This window comes from Nelumbo nucifera, chromosome 4, assembly GCF_055504915.1.
Source record: "Nelumbo nucifera cultivar China Antique chromosome 4, China Antique-T2T, whole genome shotgun sequence".
In the NCBI taxonomy this organism is placed as follows: domain Eukaryota; kingdom Viridiplantae; phylum Streptophyta; class Magnoliopsida; order Proteales; family Nelumbonaceae; genus Nelumbo; species Nelumbo nucifera.
Genome location: NC_142652.1, coordinates 78,951,299 through 78,970,771, shown reverse-complemented (window position 1 = coordinate 78,970,771; position 19,473 = coordinate 78,951,299). Strand labels below are relative to the sequence as shown.

Sequence of the window (19,473 nt, the reverse complement as noted above, 5' to 3'; positions counted from 1 at the left end):
TGACCCGGTGGTGACGTGCCTTGGTGATGAGCTACTTGGTGGCGAACTCCCTACGGGAGAACTACTTGGTGACGAACTGCTTGATGGCGGTCTGGTGGCGAACTGCCTGGTAGTGCTCCCTGGTGGCGAACTGCCTGGTGGCGAACTGCCTGGTGGCGAACTGCCTGGTAGCGCTCCCTTGTGGCGAACTGCCAGGTGGCGAACTGCCTGGTGGCGAGCTACCTGGTGATGAACTGGTTGGGGGCGAACTACCTGGTGGCGAACTGCCTGGTGGCGAACTACCTGATGGCGAACTGCCTGGTAGCGCTCCCTGGTGGCCAACTGCCAGGTGGCGAACTGCCTGGTGGCGAGCTACCTGGTGGCGAACTGCCTGGGGGCGAACTGCCTGGTGGCGAACTGCCTAATGGCGAACTGCCTGGTGGCGAACTGCCTAGTGGCGAACTGCCTGGTGGCAAATTGCCTGGTGGCAAACTCGTCACTTGACTTGCTCCTAGGCGGTCTACAACTCAGAGGATGGTGGAGCTCCCTGGTGCAGCGCAACCCGACTACCCTCCGCGTGAGGTGATTTTCTCTCCTTTGTAGACGGCGGGAGCTGAGGGACCTGCGAGAACTGAATCAGAGGACCCGGGGGTATTTTCCCGGCAGGGACTCTCCGATGCCTAAGTTAGCATTCTGATTACAAAGGGCTTGGAGAGAAATGAGAGGGCTAGAGAGCGGGGGTTACCATCCTTTTCCCTCCTTTATGGCTTTGGGGGTCGGAGTCCTTATATAGTGGTGCCCTCGCGGGTTAGGTGGGTGAAAAGCCTTCAAATGGTAAGACGTCATATCCCGTCAGAACCGGGGTACGGTGATGAACTCCTCGAGGTTGTTAGGCTGGCGCTTGTGCCAGGCGGCCAGGTCGGCGCCTGGGCCAGGTTGTCAGGTCGGCGCCTGTCAGTCGGCAGGTCGGTGTCCAGGCCAGGTTGCCAGGCCGGCGCCTGTGTCAGTTGGCGGGTCGGTGTCCGGGCCAGGTTGCCAGGTCGGTGCCTGTGTCAGTCGACAGGTCGGTGTCCGGGCCAGGTTGCCAGGTCGGCGCCTGTGTCAGTCGACGGGTCGGTGTTAGGGCCAGGTTGCCAGGCCGGCGCCTGTGTCCAGGTCAGGTTGTCAGGTTGGCGTCTGTGTCCGGGTCAGGTTGTCAGGTCGGCACCTGTGTCCGGGCCAGATTGTCAGGTCGGCGCCTGTGCCCGGGTCAGATTGCCAGGTCGGCGCCTGTGTCCAGGCCAGGTTGCCAGGTCGGCGCCTGTGGCAGGCTGATCTGGCTAGGTCGCGCGCAGGTCGCCCGTGGGCCACGTGCAGGTCGTGCCAGGCCAGCCAGACCGGTGCCCGGGGGGGAGACCAACTTGGTAAGTTGTTTCCTGGGTGCTTGCCTAGTTGTCACGAGGTGCCACGTGTCGCAATTTCACCGGAGGGCCAAATCTGCCCTCATCAGTTTTGTTTTACTAAAATACCCTTATAGTTCGCAACTAATTTAGTTAATAGACCTTCCATTAGGTTGAAACGGAAAATGACTATTTTGACCTTAGGATCTATTTGGACCAATATAATCTATAGAAATATAAATGAAAATGTCACTCTTGCCCCTAGTAAAACATGGGTAACAACTCTCTTTGATCAATCTTATTTTCTATTTGAAGAAGGAAGACATGATGTTGCAAATTAACTAATTACTTGGTATGCATGGTCCTCTCTTTTTCATTCTACATAAAATTAGACATTGTGTGGTAGATCTGAAAATCAAACAATGGTTCATTTTAAATGCTCAATATGGTGCTCTATGGGTAATTTTGGAATAAAATAGCATAGGCCCATGCCCTTGGTCAAGTTACCATTTTTAGGCAACAATATAAAAGACTCTTGATAGAAGGTTGATTAAGTAAATTGGTTGCAAACTATAAGGGGAGTTTTAGTAAAACTTAAACTATAAGATAGGTTTTAGTGAATATGTGAAACTATATATAGGTTTTAGTTATTTAAATATTTAAACAATATGTAAATTATTTAAAACTTTTTGTTATTTAAATTTTATTTGTTTGAAAGTTATTATATAATATTAAATATTTTGTTATATAATTATGTAGCAATTTTAAGTATTTTATTGTTTAAGACATTTAGCTATTGAAATATTTAAATAATATTTTACTTTTTTAGTTTTAAAATTTTTATTATTTGAATAACATTTAAATATTTTTTAGTTAATTTAAATATTTAAATAATATGTAAAATATTTAATTTTTATTTAAATTTTATTTATTTTAAATTTATTACATAATATTAAAATTTTTGTTATATAATTATTTAGATATTTTTAATATTTTGTTATTTAAAATATTTAGTTATTAAAATATTAAAATAATATTTTATTTTTAAAATTTTATTATTTTAATAGCGTTTAAATAATGTTTTATTTATGTTTTTAAAATATTATTTAGTTATTAAATTTAATAGTCCATAAAATTATAGTTTATATTGTTATTACATAATTTCATTATGAATTTCCAAAAAAATATGAATATTATTAAATATTTTATAATTAATTTTTGTGTTTTTAATAAATATCTTAAAGTTATTACCTGATTTTCCTATAATACTTAAATAATTGTTAAAGTTTTTAATTCAAATTTTCTTTAGATAGATATAGATGAAAAGTGTGGTGGGGATAAATAGGAATTAGGGATAATTAGAGATAATTTAATTCTCTCCTAAATTAAAGATAATTTATAAGATTAATAAGAATTAGAGATAATTAGAAGTAATTTGAGAAAGTTGGGTATAGTGGTGCCACGTGGCTAGTGGGGGATAGGATCAAATTGGTGTAAGAATTAGCTTTACAAATGACTCTTATATCTTTCTTAAAAAATAGGTGCTCACTATATGTGTTTTATTAGTTTCCTAATAAAAAAGAGAGGAAAGGGAGATACGGCATGTTGAGGTGGCAACTCCATATGCTTTTAGAAGGAATCTTGCACCCCCTCTAGAATTGCTCGATTGGGGTAATGGAGTAAGGAGAGGCCATCTGGCATGGCCTGATTTACTTCAGTATATACTAGCAGGGGGCTTGTGCAATGCACAAGACAATAAAAAGTTGATTAGTTTTATTAATTGATAATCTGAAAAATGTCAAGAGATTTTTTCTTTTTCAAAGGTCAAAGTATAGGGAAGGCTTAAAACCCATAAAGCACCCCCAACTAGACCTGTTCATGAGCCGGGCCGGGTTAGGATTGGGCCAAGCTTTCACTTGTTATCAACGCAATATATTGAGGCCTGAGCTTGAGCCCGGCCCGACCATCGGGCCTAGATCTTAAGCCTAAGCCTGAAACTTGAGAGATGATTTGAGAGAGTATTACATTCCAATCCAGAGATTGTTTATTTGCTGCAAGAAGAGTTGGTGAACGAGAGAGAGAGAGAGTGAGAGAGAGAGAGAGAGAGAGGCCTCAAGTTTAGAAGTCCAACTTCAAGATACCCCAAATAGATTACAAAGAATTCTAGCAAGGATATCAGGAATACCAAGGTCAATTAATATCTAGGAGCTTCACTAATTGAGAAAATATTAACAAAGAGTACTTTGAACTTCCTAGTTGAAAAGGCAAAAGCTAAATGGGAGTTGTGGAAAAGCAAAACCCTATTTCTAGGAGGTTGAGTTACTCTCCTAAAGGCTGTCTTGGTAATCTTATGCAATATACCAAATGAGTATGTTTGGCATCCCCTAGGAAACAACTAATGAATTGGATAAACTTCAAAGGAGATTCCTTTGGGGAACAAAACAAAATCATAAGACCTTTACTCTTATAAACTGGAGAACAGTATGTATTGATAAAAATGAAGGACTAGGGCTAAGAAAAATGTCCCAAGTAAATCAAGCTTATCTCATGAAATTGGGTTGGAAAATCTTAAACGAAAAAAGTAAGGCTCTATCAATCTCTCTGTTGGGTGACTCCCTTTGGGGAGTCCCCCCTTTTCCTTTATTCTCTTCTTTCTTTTCTTGTTTTTTTTTTTTTTTTCTTTTTTTGGCAGGCGTTTTGACAAAGGGGTTATTTGCTTTTGGATCTTGTATTGAGCTTTCAATATTGGTGGGTGTTGCTTTATGTTTTTGTCGTCCATGGTTAAGTTTGTTCGTGGTTGTCCGGCAGAAGCAACTCATGGTCAGTACCATTCGCAGTTCTTCGGTGAATGCCGTTTTGGTAAGCAGTTACAGTATCTGATATCGGTTGTAATGTTTGGGGTTCTATCCCCTTCTGTGGATCTACCCCAACCATGCTATTACCGTCTCTTTGCAATCTCTTTTCGGAACCTCTGCTGTCTTTTCTCTCGCTGTTTGTGGTGGACTGGAGTTGTGCTTTTCTACTTCTATTGGTGATTTTTTTAAATTTGTTGGATTGCAGAAGTTCATTTGTTCTCCTACATCTATTTATATATTTTATTCTTCCTGAGAAATTGTATTTGGGTTCTGATTGGCCTTGTTGGCAATTCTATGTATTTGTATCAATTTCTTGAATGAATGAAATATGATTTTAGCCTTAAAAAAAAGTAACCTCTAGGTTCAATAAATGGAAAAGATACCTTAAAAATAAGGAATTCTTAGAACACAAAACCCCATCTTTGACCTCTTGGGCATGGAAAATTAAACAACAACGTAGTCAGTGGTCTCAAGATTTAGTAGAACAGAAAGTCTTTCACTACACAAATCCAGATAATAATTGCTGGGATCAGACAAAATCGAGAGAGGTATACCCTCAAGAGATAATTAATAAAATATCTGCTATCCATATTCCGATAGTAGAAAGAGAAGATAGGATTGTTTGGGAAACTGCCCATATGGAAACCTCACTGTTAAATCAGCATATAATAGTCTAAGAGAGCAAATTAGCATAGATCCTGATATAAAGACTTGTATTAAAAAATCAAGGAGAATTGCATGTCAAGAAAAAAATTCATAATTTTCTTGTGGATTTACTATTAAATAGAATTTCTTCAAAAAAAAAAAAACACTCCTGATTAATAGACGAATAAATATAAGTGCTGCTGGCCCCTTTTGTGAGCTTGAAGAGGACGGAGAGCAGATCATGTTAAACTGCTTAATGGCAAAACGTGTTTGGAGACAATTGGACCCCCAAAATGCTGAAAAATTAGAAAGACATGAAGGAGGGTTGAATGATTGGTGGAGAAAAATAATGGAGGAGAAAGTGGAAGAAACTATCCCCAAATTTTGGGAAAAAATAGCATATACCTTTTGGTTCCTATAGAAAAATAGAAACGAGAAAGTGCTTAAAAATAATAGAGTTAGTAAGTAAAATCATTGACAACCTTAAGGCTCAGTTTGGAAGTAGTACAAATGCAAATATGTATGGTATAAATATATATAAAATAATACAAAATATAAAGTTTTACGCACTACATATTTGTATTTGTACTCCTTCCAAATGGAGCCAATGGAATTTAAAGAAGCAAACTCCCCTCCTTCAAATCTAGAAACTACTACCCCTTCAATTAGAGAGACAAACTGGATTAGTTGGAACCCTCCTCCGGAAGGAAGTCTAAAGATAAATTTTGGTGGAATGTGTGCCTTCAGTTGCTAAGTAAGAAATTATAGGGGTGAGATTCTCCTCCCTAAAATAACTTAACAGTAAACTATAATGGAAAATTAAATATTAAATAACAATAAAGTACACCGATTTTTTATACTTTTCATTAATTAATTTTTGAAAATCAGAAAATAACTGTAAATTACAATAAAAGTTAAATATTAAATTAACACTAATTCTTTGATAATTTTCAATAATTAATGATTAAAAATAATAAATTAACAGTAAATTACAATAAGGAATTAAATATTAAATAACAATAAATGACACTAATTTTCAGAAGTAAATGGCTGAAATTATTGAACATTTATCAATATTCTGAAAATTATTCAATAATACTCATAATTATTATTGGAATTATAGTTATTTAAAAATACTCATAATTATTAACGTAATTCTTATTAGCAAGAATAATTATTATTGTTTAATAAAATAAAAAAATATAGAAAATTATGTTGGTGCAAAAACGAATCTGGATCGGAATATCCAGAATCTAATCCAAGACAATCGTCTTCTTGTCCCGTTTTGCGCTAAAGTGGTCACTCGACTCAGCGACTCAGCAATATTTGGCTTTTGAATGCAGAAAAAACCAAAACGACCCATTTGATGCTAGAAGCAATTATTTATACCCAAACCAATCCATTTGGTTTTAAACGTGCATGTGCTCCTCTATTTCTGGGTTTTTAAACGTTTTGGTTTTTTGGTTGGTTAGAAAAACCAAAACGACCCATTTGACGCTTGCAGCCATTAACCAAAATCAGTTCTGTTTTTACCTCTTAAAATATTTTTTTTTGGGTTTTTAAACGCTTTAGTGTGCTTGGTTGGTTTTTGATGTCGGAAAAACATATCTGTGTCTAATACCTAATTCCATCAGGCCAATGATAGTTGGAACAGCCTTATTTTATGGAGAGATATTCCCAATATAAGGTTGTAAAAGGTTGTTTGCATGAACTTGCCCCGACTGAAGCCGATCACATAAACTGACCTGACCTCTTGAGTTAGCATAATACATAAACCAAAATTGACCAAAAATAATTGAAACCAACCTCGGGTCGAGTTGGATCAGGTTGGTCTGTTTAATCAGCTTCCTTGGCCCTAGTTGACCATCTTGGCAGTGTTGGGAGTTATGCTGTTGAACTGTTATGTTTGTACTCGATTCATAGAAATCAAGTGAGTGAAGTGTTTTGCATGATCGACCTACGACGTCTAATTGTTTGTTCTTATTGACCATGCAAGGAAACCGCAAAAGAACTGAACTATCATGTTTCATTTTTGGTGGTAGATTGAGCATGCAACGATCAACTTAGTTTTTTATTTAATTTCTTTATTTACTTAATTAGTTTATTAAACTCGATATACTTCGTTTCCAGAAAATAAGAACAGAAAATTAGGAAAAAGATTAAATACTTGTCAATTTCTACTGTTGATTAAATTTCTGTAAATCTAAATTACTAATTCTCTAAATAAACAGTACGTTTGTTTGTTTTGCTAATTTTGTTAATTTTTGTAAAGTTTGTTGATTTTGTAAATTACAGAATAAAAACAGAAATTTAGGAGAATCAAAATCAAATACTTATTAATTTCGACTGTTAATTACCAATAATTAATTAACACTTACAGTAATTTCAAATTTGAAATACATTATTGTTGACTTATAATTTATGATTCTTTCATTACTTTTTTTTGTCTTGTACAACATTTCTTTTTAATCCTTTCTGTCATCCTATTGGATATTGGGTTTCCTTGTGCATCGCATAGGAATCGTTAGAAATAAAGAAAAATCATAAAACATGGTGCATAAAAAGAAAAGTGCTCTCCACATTCCAAAATTCATGTTTCTGTAATTGTGAGAAAGAGGACAATTAGTAGGTTGCAGGTGCAGTTTCACACTTTCACTAGGTTCATTGCTAAAAGTATAACTACTCTCAACTTCGAGGTGTTTTCAGAAGTTAGACCTGCATATGCATACAGTACAAAGAAAAATAACAAGACAGATCCCAAAATAGTATTTACCCCAAGCTGAAAACATGGGAGAAATACCCCCAAGGACAAAATCTAGTCTTACTGATGTTTGACCAACTGAGATCAAGCGAAGGTTGACAAGATGTTCTTCTTCAGCGTGAATTCATCTGCCTTTGCAGGGCTGATTGACTGCACCATAAAGATAGAGAAATGACAAAAAGAATAAACATTAGAATTATCAGACCTGAAATTCAGGTCCGTTTGGTTCATAGTCGGAATCGGAATCGGAATGGCCCATTCCCATAGTCTGTTTGGTTCAGACAGGAATGGCCCCCTGTTATGTCTGAGATTTGTCAATTGTCACTTTACCTTGTCAAGCATGCGCTGTAGCCTCTCAGTCTCTTTCTTAGCATAATCTGGACCCTTTTCCATACAGTTCTTGGCAGCTTTCAAGTAAATCTTGCCATGCCTGAGAAAAGCAGAAAAGCTAATGAAATTCCTGTTTAAGGCCACATTACCTACTTCAACTGCAAGTTGTAGATTGTAACTCTTTTAGCATGCCATTTACTGTCTGAACTGTCAATTACAGCCTGCCTTGTAGGAGTCTGGATCTTCTACCCACAACACTACAAGCCTACCCACAAGACACTGGCTGCACAAACCAGGTTTTAGACATAGATGCAAAAGATCCTGCCAATCAGTTACCTTGCAGATGAACCCTTGAGCTTCTCTACTTCCTCTTCTATCCGTGCAAAGGTTGCCTTTTTCTCATCATTGTTTGCACTTACAAACTCCTTCACCAAGACATCCAAATTTGCAACTATACCAGCCTGTATCACCCAAGTAATCATATATTCAGAAAAAAAAAAAAAAAACGAATTTAATTACACAACTGGCAATCTCTGAGTCAATCTTCTACTTACCTTAGATGTTAATTGTCCTTTTCCATCACGACTAGTGCCACACTTTTCATTGATGAAGGTCACAAAGTCGTCCAAATCTCGACCACCATCATAGTCTTCACCCGCTTTGTTACCTTTTGGGAAGAATTTCAATGTAGGAAAGCCACTAACACCATACCTGCATAGACAGCATTTACTTATCAGGATCCACAAGTAGTAATAACTTTTACATGTCCAAGAAATGCCAACTGTAAAATTTGCCGACGTACATTTTTCATTCTTATTTATTTGCACTAGTCATGAATGAATTGACTATACATATTAAAGAGGTCCCACAGTACTAAATGTTTGCTTATGACATAATATTTAATTAATGAAACTAAAGAATGATTAAATGCAAAATTAGGTTTATGGACAATTTACTGTTAATTATATGCAGATATCAGTTTGGCTAAAAGGAAAATTCTATAAAACAGTTGTATGGTCAACTATGTTGTATGGAGCAGAGTGTTGGGCAGTTAAGAAACAACATGTCCAAAAAATAAGCAATTCCATAAAGGTAGAAAATATACTCATGGTTCCAATGGCCATTTGTATCCATCAGAGCACTATGAGACTTTTTTTTTTCATTATTTCAAATTGCCAACCAAAATATCAAGCTCCTATGCATGAAAAACCAATAAACAATTCCGCAGAGTGCCAATTTGCATGTTTGTTGTCTGGCAATAAGACTCATGCTGCACTCTCGAATACTGTCTGAAGCAATTAAAAATTTTCTAGAGTCAATTTGCCCACAAAACAATTCCAGGAAGTGCCTTTAATATGGGTCGAATCAGGATTTTAATTAGATTGATGGAGGAAAAAATGGAAGTTAAAGTCACATAGCCCCAACCATGGACATCTAAAAGTCAAAATGGGATGCATCTTTTCATACTAAATTGTCTGCCATAAAACTTGTAGGGTGTTCATCATACGTTCAATAATATCAAGGATCTACAGATTATACTTGCATGTAACTTGGGGACTCTAACAAGACCAGAAGACCCAATTGCAGAATATTTATGCTAGAAAGACGAGTCAACTCACACATACAGAGTTAATTACATCATTCCAATGGTGCACTGATATTGTAGTTTATTTCCCTCATACCCATCTTATATTCATACATTCACCCCTGAGACAAGTCCATTGTTCCTATTTCTTTTTCTTTTTTATTTTTTGACAAGATTATGATTTTTAACATGGATTTCCTACATAATTCCAGGCACAACACACCATCATATGTGTTGGAAGATTTCTGTAATTATGTATTATATCTGATTATGTGCTATTTTAGGTAGTTGAGAGATTTGTGAGCTGTACAAATTTTTAGGAATCAGCTTTATCTTTCTTTTAATTAGGGAGATTTGTTACCTAGTTTGTATCCTTTAATCAGGGAGATTTGTTACCTAGTTTGTATCCTAGAGAGAGCTATAAATTTTGATGTACAGAAGCACAAATGATTATCCCATTCTTCATATCTTTTTGTCTCTTCTTTATGGTATCAGAGCAGAAAAGACCTAGGGTTTGTTTCTGCGTTTCTGTCCCTAAAAATGTTCGAAGCCACGTCCAGCTCTCAGCCTGAGCCCCAGATTGTCCGGAATCTGCCTGAAAATCACCCTATTCAGATCACTACAATCTGACTAAATGGTGACAATTTTCTCCAGTGGTCACAGTTTGTTCGCATGTATCTCAGAGGGAGAGGGAAAATTGGCTATATCTTAGGAGACACGAAGAAGCCTGATGTGAAGGATCCAGCCTATGCTGTTTGGGATGCTGAAAATTCCATGGTGATGACATGGTTGGTTAACTCCATGACTGAAGAGATAGGTGCAAATTATCTCTACTATTCTACAGCCAAGGAATTTGGGACAATGTCTCACAGATGTACTCTGATTTAGGGAATCAATCCCAAGTGTATGAATTAACTCTACAACTCGGAGATATTCGCCAAGGTGAGAACTCTATGACTAAGTATTTTAATTCTCTTAAGAGAATTTGGCAGGACCTAGACTTATTCAACGATTATGAGTGGAAGTCACCCGATGATTGCAATTATTACAAGAAGATGGTGAATGTTGGCCGAGTCTTCAAGTTTCTTGCAGATTTAAACGTTGAATTCGATGAGGTTCGTGGCAGAATTATTGGAAGAAATCCTCTGCCCCCAATCGGTGAGGTATTTGCAGAAGTACGTAGAGAAGAAAGCTGGAGACAAGTGATGCTTGGAAAGAAGGCTGCAGGTACAACCGAACCTGTGGAAGGGTCAGCCCTGATTATTTCCAAGGCCCAAGTCAGTCGAAAGTCAGCCCAAAATCAGCGGGTTGGAGACAAGAATAGCCTACGCTATGATTACTGTGGGAAACCTTGCCATACCTGAGAGAATTGCTACAAACTACATGGGAGACCATCAAATTGGAGGGCGAACAAACCTGGTGAACAGAATATACCTACAGCAAACGAGGCTGAATCATCCCCATTTAGTAAAGAGCAAATAGATCATCTTCTTAAACTTCTAAAATCCTATTTGTCACCTAATACTCCTGTCGGGTCTATGACACAAACAGGTAGAAATTCTTTGGCACTCTCAATTCTAGGAAAATCTGGTCCTTGGATCATAGATTCAGGGGCCTCCGATCATATGACAAGTTGCTCTAACCTATTTAGTTCCTATTATCCTTGTTCTGGTATTGAAAAAGTGAGAATAGCTGATGGTAGTCTTTCATCTATTGCAACCAAAGGAAACATTAAAATTTCAGAAAAAATTACTCTGAAATCTGTTTTACATGTTCCAAAACTTGCCTGCAATCTTCTTTCTGTCAGCAGATTGTCGAAAGATACTAACTGCTCCATTCTTTTTCTTCCTTCCACTTGTGTTTTTCAGGACCAGAACTCGGGGAAGATGATTGGAACTGCTAGAGAGAGATAAATGGACTCTACTATTTTGATGAAACCGCTACTGGTAATAAAAAAGTTCATGGTTTAAGTAGTACGAGTTCAATCCTTGTTTGTGATCAAGTTATATTATGGCATAGAAGATTAGGGCATCCTAGTTTTTCATATCTCAAACATTTGTTTCCTAAATTGTTTAAAGGAGTTGATTTGTCAAAACTTCATTGTGAGGCTTGTCATTTGGCTAAAGATCATCGTGTTTTATTTCCAATAAAACCTTATTTTGCTTCAAAACCATTTTATTTGTTACATAGTGATGTTTGGGGCCCATCTAAGGTTAACACTCTTTCTGGAAAAAAATGGTTTGTGACTTTTATTGATGACCATACAAGGGTATGTTGGGTTTACTTGTTGGAAAGGAAATCAGAGGTTGAACAAAGATTTAAAGAATTTTTCCTAATGATTGAAAATCAATTTCAAACCAAAATTGGTATTCTAAGATCAGATAATGGGACTGAATACTTTAACAAATACTTAGGAGCATTTCTAACTGAAAAAGGTATTATCCATCAATCAACTTGTCATGACACACCACAACAGAATGGAATTGCTTAAAGAAAAAATAGGCACCTTCTTGAGGTAGCTAGAGCCATCATGTTTTCTATGAATGTACCTAAATATCTTTGAGGAAATGCTCTCCTAACTACATGTTACCTGATAAATAGAATGTCATCTCGAGTTTTAAAATATGAAACTCTTTTACAGAATCTGAAAATTTGTTTTCTTACATCTCGAATAACTACGGATCTTCCTTTAAAAGTGTTTGGTTGTGTCTGTTATGTGTATATACCAAATGTTTTTCGATCAAAACTGGATCCAAAAGCTGAAAAATCTGTGTTTCTTGGTTATGCATCTAATAAAAAAGGGTACAAATGCTTTAATCCAGTTACAAAGAAATTTTTTGAGAGTATGGATGTACACTTTGTTGAGGACCAACCTTTCTTTCAAAAAAATTCTCTTCAGGGGGAGAACATAAGTAAGGAAGATAATTTTTGGGAAACTTTACCTATTCTAGAAGAATTTATTCCTTTGATTAATTCTGATAAGCAAGTTTCGGAAACAATTGTTGAAAGAATGGAACCTAGTGATAGTACTCTTAATCTAAATTTTCCAGATACTACGTTATCAGAGACAAGGGGAGAAGTACTTGAAACGAATCACAATCCTCATCTTGAGCTTCAGTTTTATACCAGGAAGAGGTTTCACAAAAGTACTACTGTTCCAGTTGTTCCTACAGCAGAAGTCCAATCCAATTTGCCGAGTGAAGGTCCTACAACTCAGAGTAATCCTTCTACCCCTATTCTGTCTTTATCTAATGATTTGCCTAATCTGTCATCTTCAGATCTTGACATTCCAATTGCATTAAGAAATGGTACCCGAGCTTGCACAAAACATCCTATTGCAAAATACTTGTCATATGAGAAATTATCACATACTCATAAAGCATTTGTGTCTAGGATTTCTAATCTGTATGTGCCAAGAACTGTTCAAGAAGCATTAGATGATCCGAAATGGAGGTTAGTTGTGATGGAAGAGATGAATGCTCTTAGAAAAAGTAATGCGTGGAGTATTACTAATCTACCCCATGACAAGAAGACAATCGGGTGCAAATGGGTGTTTACAGTGAAGTGCAAGGCTGACGGAAGTGTGGAGAGATACAAAGCAAGACTCGTAGCAAAAGGATTTACCCAAACTCATGGTATAGACTACCAAGAGACTTTTGCTCCTGTTGCTAAAATTAACTCTATCAGAATACTTCTTTCTCTTGCAGTTAATTTTAACTGGCCACTTCGTCAATTCGATGTCAAGAATGCATTCTTGAATGGAGACCTAAAGGAATAAGTATATATGGACCTACCACCAGGATTTGAAGAAAGTCTTGGAAGAGGCAAAGTTTGTAGGTTAAAAAAATCCCTATATGGGCTAAAGCAATCACCAAGAGCTTGGTTTGAACGATTTGGGGATGCAGTAAGGCGGCACGGCTTCTCACAAAGCCAAACTGATCATACTTTATTTTTCAAGCACTCCACCGAAGGTAAAATAGCTATTTTGATAGTGTATGTAGACGATATTATCATGACTGGGGATGATTTATTTGAAATCAACAAGTTAAAATATAAGCTTGAGGCTGAATTTGACATTAAAGACCTGGGAAAACTTAAATATTTTTTCGGAATGGAGTTTGCAAGGTCCAAGGAGGGAATCTTTATCAACCAACGCAAATACATTATTATTCTTGATTTGCTCAAGGAGATAGGGAATGATAGGTTGTAAAGCCGCAGAAACTCCAATGGACCCAAATATGAAGTTAAAAGCAGTAACAGCAAATGAGGTGGTTGATCGAGAACGTTATCAAAGATTAGTTGGAAGACTAATCTATTTGTCACACACAAGACCTGACATAGCCTTTGCAGTAAGTGTAGTAAGTCAGTTTATGTATTCACCTGGACTTACTTTGAAGCTGTGTTCAGGATTTTGAGATATCTAAAAGGAACTCCGGGGAAAGGACTCTTGTTCAAAAATAGGGGTAAGCCTACACAGATGCAGATTGGGCAGGTGATGTAAATGATAGAAGATCTACTTCAGGTTACTGCACTTTGGTAGGAGGGAATTTGGTCACCTGGAGAAGCAAAAAACAGAATTGTAGCAAGGAGTAGTGCAGGGGCAAAATTCCGCTCTGTTGCACATGGCTTTTGTCAAGTGTTATGGATCAAAAGGCTCCTAGAAGAGTTGAAGGTTCCTACACCAACACCTATTAAAGTCTATTGTGATAACAAGGCAGCTATTTCCATAGCTCATAATCCAGTTCTACATGACAGAACAAAGCATGTAGAAGTGGATAAACATTTCATCAAGGAGAAGATAGACAGTGGTGTGATATGCATGTCCTACATACCCACCACGAGCCAAGTAGCAGACATTCTCACCAAGGGGCTTCCTAGGGCGCAGTATGAGAACTTAGTTAGCAAGCTTGCCATGAGTGATATATTCATACCAGCTTGAGGGGGAGTGTTGGAAGATTTCTGTAATTATGTATTATATCTGATTATGTGCTATTTTAGGTAGTTGAGAGATTTGTGAGCTGTACAAATTTTTAGGAATCAGCTTTATCTTTCCTTTAATTAGGGAGATTTGTTACCTAGTTTGTATCCTTTAATCAGGGAGATTTGTTACCTAGTTTGTATCCTTTAATTAGGGAGATTTGTTACCTAGTTTGTATCCTAGAGAGAGCTATAAATTTCGATGTACAGAAGCACAAATGATTATCCCATTCTTCATATCTTTCTGTCTCTTCTTCGATATGTCATGTTGAAAGAAAATTGAACCACTACCTTTCTAGGAAAACCTAGTTACGAGGTCATTAGTGCAAGGCAATTCTTTAAGTGAAGGCCAATGATGTGGTGGTTGTCTTTAATTGAAGTATCATAAATTTTACACCATCCAAGGCATGATTTCAAAGATGGAAGTGGTACTACAACCATAGAAACAGTTTAGGTCTATCTATAACATGCCATCAAAATCACTGGTAAATAAGAGCTGCCATCAACCTTGATTCCCATCATTATAGCTGCTATGTTGTTGCATTTTCCAGGAACCACATTCAAAACTATCTTAAAAATAATATACTCGTGGTTCCAACGGCCACTTGCATCCATCAGAGCACTATGAGTTTTTCCTTTTTTCAATTATTTTAAATTGCCAACCAAATCATTAAGCCCCTATGCATGAGAAAAAACAGATTTCTTGGAAATGCAATCTCTTAATCCAACTGATAATTTGATGAAATTTATTATCATAAGAAAAATAAATTATTATCATCATTCCAGTGGCAAAAGAGATTAGAACATGTTTAAGACTTACTTTTCAGCAAGATCTTTATACTTATCAGCATCCAGATTAGCGATTACTACATCTTCCTCCAATTTATATGCTGTTGCAACCTTTTCATAAGTCTAGAAAAAAGGGAGGCAGACAATTATCAGAGTTCAAATATATTATAAACCTTTTTAATCAACATGGTCAAATTAAGAAAAACCATACTATAAATAACAATACCAAAGCTCTCTTATTGTATTATACTTACAGGAGCTAGATTTTTGCAGTGGCCACACCTGCAAAGTAAAAAGCCATGGTTCATAAGATGATGAATTTATAGGATTGAACTGTATTCTATATAAAATATGAAAACCGAAAAGTAAGAAATTAGTTAACTTTCACTGGGAATCAAAGTGCATGCTCTAAACTCAAGAATGAGATAATTAAATGTAATGAAAAATGTTAAGTGGAATACATGTTCAACATAAATAACACATATACACAAGCATTAACACAGACACATGCATACCTGTTTAGGATAGCCTCAGATAGAGAGGAATGGTGAAAGAGTATTTGCATTGCTGACCTAGTAAAGTGGTATAAGGTTGGTGATACTCTAGTGTGTGTGTGTGTATTAGTATAAATACTTTATTTAGTTCAGTTTTTCAGTTAAGAGAGAAAGAGATGTAACACTAATGTAGAATTGCAGATAGAAAAACAGGAAAAGAATCCATGGAGAAACAAATATAATCCTTCTAATTCCTGCATCAATTGCAATTTCATAACTTTTAGATTATCAGAATTCTATTCAATTTGAATTCCTTTGAAGTTGATTTCTAGTTTGTTACTATCTTAATCGTCTTAGTGGGTCAAATTAGTGTTTTTTTTATAACAAAGAAAGAGGGCATGGAGTAATAACAAGGGGTCACTGTCAAAAGTAAAACCCATACAAGGCATGGAATGGTTCCCAAGACCTAGTCAGAGGAAACTCCTTTAAATGCATAGCATTGCAAATAAAATAAAATCAGGAATTTGCACAGCCAACATGACACACGTAAAGAATCACCTATTTTAATAGTGGAAAAAACTTGGAAATGTTAAAGCAAATAAGGGGAGTCAAACACCATTCTCCTAGGCAACTGCTTTTTAAACTGCTAAGAAGAATCCTTACCATGGGGCATAAAACTCGACCAAAACATCTTTTGTTTCGTCCATAACAACCTCATCAAAATTATCTGCTGTAAGAACAATTACATTGGATGGTACAGTAGCTATCTTCACATTGGTTCCTGCACACAGCCCAAATAAGTGTGGAAAAATGCCAACAAAATCTCCAGTCATAAAGAATCAAAACACTTGGTGAAAACTAGCAAAAAACAGAGAGTGACAATTCTGCAGATTACCTCCTTCAGTGTTCACAAATTCAGCAAGGGATTCTGCAGTACGTGGTCCTTCATACCTACACAAGTTATACGTTTCAACTTTCATGTATCCAAAGGGATAAATAACAGAGAGTGACAACAGAAAAGAGAGAAAAAGGATAATTTGTTTGATTGAAGATAGTGTAGAGAAATAGATACAATATTTTCCTCACTTTTTGGGTTCCAATGATCCTTTAGGAAACCATTGAATTGTAGGATATCCAGAGACCCCATATTTGCTGCAAAGACTCTTATGTTCATCACAATCAACCTACATCAAAAAAAGCAATATCGCGAGGAGTGAGCAAAAGTATTAATAAACGAACAGTCATAAAGTTTTGTCAAAATTTTATAATTACAGAAGTCTGCATAAAACAATTTAAATATCAAAATGTAAAATTTTACCTTTCCAATCAAAACAGTCTTGGCTTTCTTAAAACTTGTACCAAGTTTCTCATACTCTGGAGCAAGCTTTTTACAATGCCCGCACCTGTCATGAGAAGTAAAGTTAGAATTCCTGTCCTATAACATGACAATGCAAGACGAGAAGCTGAGATATGACGTGGTAAACAACTTTCATAAATTCCTTCGCCTTTCTGCAGAAGTCCTCTACTGAAAAGAAATGGCATTCTGCATACGTATACATGCTTGATATAAATACATGTATAGTTTCCACCATGATGGAACCAACATTATTGGGTTCCCCAATTAACTTCAATGGGAAAGTCAACGTATTCCAACTTTTGCCATCACAGAGGCAGTAGACGTGATAGTGGATCCCTCTTCAAATTGAAGCTAACTACCCACAGTGTAAGTTTATAGAAATTAGAGCAGGGATTGCCAAAGGGGAAAAGGTTCAACTCGAAATCTTAAACAAAGTTGACACTTTAATGACAATTATGGATGAAAGTCCAAAGCTCCAAGAAATTAGAGAATGAAGAAGAGAAAAGGAACTAAAATTCCACTTATCACTTGCAACTATTTTATTTGAACTCCTACCTAAATTTCTATAGAAAAGTAATTCCGTAAAAGGAAAAAAAAAAATCACAAATCATTTTAAACTAATTTCAGCTAGATCTGAATATCGTCTAAACGCATTCTCCATATAGGCATATATAAGAATCAGAACCTAAAAATCTCAGATCTCCATCAAACATGATCAAAATTGCTACACTACAACTTATCACAACCACTTCAAGAACCCAATTACCCAAGGATCAAACCAGCACAGATCATTTTAAAAAATTGACCTTGATACTAATGGAAACAAAGAAATGAATTACATGACACGATAAAAGGAAGTCATACCAAGGGGCGTAAAATTCGACGAGAGCGCCACGATCTTGTCCGACCTCCTTTTCGAAGTTAGCTTCCGTCAAAACGGTAACATCATCTGCGAAAGCTGATGCAAAGAGAAGAGCTAGGGTTGCGAAAGCGAACCAGATCTGAAAACTCGCCATGTTCAGTCAGAAGAAGTGAGGAAAATAAAACGAAGGCGGCGAAGAAATAGCCCAAGTGCCCAACGGTAGAACTGGGAATTGATCAGCATTGTTGATTTTTTATAGAAATTTCGTTCTGTAAATGGTCAGATCAAAGTGTACAGACTCAACATTCAACAAGGGTGATTTTGTCATTATAAAAATATAATCAGACGGGCGTTTTTGCCACCTGGCATAAATGGGTGGAGGGAATATGCTGTGCTCGTCATTCATGACAGAACCTGCATCCTGATTGGAGCTCCCGTTCCTCCGATGATGACGTGTACCTTAAAAATATCGAGTTCGCATATGCGCCTCATATGCACATCTCAGCGTGCATGGCGAACATCTCCGTAGTTGTTACTAGACGGTTGGGATGTGTTGTAGAGACCGGATCTATTCTTCACTCGCCGCACAAGCGCCTCACACGCATACTTTGAAAATGTCTCCCTTATTTATTAATTATTATTCACGGAAGATATTCTCAATGCACGGTCAATGTACCTGTAAGGCGCCCATTTATTAAGAGCAGATCCCCTCACTATGTTGTAATCATGTAGAGCGCCTGTGAGGCGCGCTCTATAAAGCGCCGCTGCGAATTCGAAAATATCTTTGAAGACCGTAAAGTAAACGGATCAGATGGAATGATAAACCCGCATTGACCGGACCACTGAGCCGGCCTTATTCCAGTACGTTCGGCTTGGGTTCGCATTGATTCATTGAGATCGAGTCACTCCCGCATTTGACTCCAGATGTCCTGAAACGAAATACGTACTAACAGTATACCATTCCAACATAATCTGACACCGCACATTTCATTCATGGCGGTGAGTCCCAATCTCTTCCTGAGATCTCATGTGTCAGGCTTATTGGACGGGTGTTGGAACGTGTTCTATTGTTATTAGGAGATCCCAATTCCCCGCAAGTCTTGGATCTGTTCCCAAGGAAATACGTTTCAAATAGAGGCATTCATCATATGGTTTAGACCGATAAATCGCACCAAACCAAATCGACGGTTTGGTCTATTCTGACTTTAAAAATGGTTTGGTTTGATCTAAACATTTTTAGACCATAATTTTATGGGTTGGCCTAGTTTTCTAAATTTTAAAAACCAGACCAAATTGTAAATCATATTACATGAAATTATTTGTGTGTATTTGGCAAACATAATACATATGTCTAATAATAGTAAGAGGTGGTATTCTAACATTTCAGTTTGATATTTGGATTATATTTGTTACTTATATAGATATGTATATTATTTGGGCTCTCTAATTGGGTTAAACAC

General features: G+C 36.9%; 1 protein-coding gene across 1 annotated transcript; it reads right to left on the bottom strand.

The window, feature by feature from the left end:
- Positions 1 to 7,416: 7,416 nt before the first annotated feature.
- On the bottom strand, positions 7,417 to 18,314 carry LOC104605120 (putative protein disulfide-isomerase A6). Its single transcript, XM_010269743.3, has 11 exons — positions 18,016 to 18,314; positions 17,113 to 17,197; positions 16,881 to 16,978; positions 16,690 to 16,745; positions 16,458 to 16,575; positions 15,555 to 15,582; positions 15,332 to 15,423; positions 8,504 to 8,660; positions 8,286 to 8,410; positions 7,950 to 8,049; positions 7,417 to 7,769 (listed from the first exon to the last, which is right to left on the bottom strand). The coding sequence occupies exons 1-11, from the start codon at positions 18,165 to 18,167 to the stop codon at positions 7,704 to 7,706; spliced, it is 1,077 nt and encodes a 358-aa protein (XP_010268045.1). The 5' UTR covers positions 18,168 to 18,314; the 3' UTR covers positions 7,417 to 7,703.
- Between the last annotated feature and the right edge of the window lie 1,159 nt (positions 18,315 to 19,473).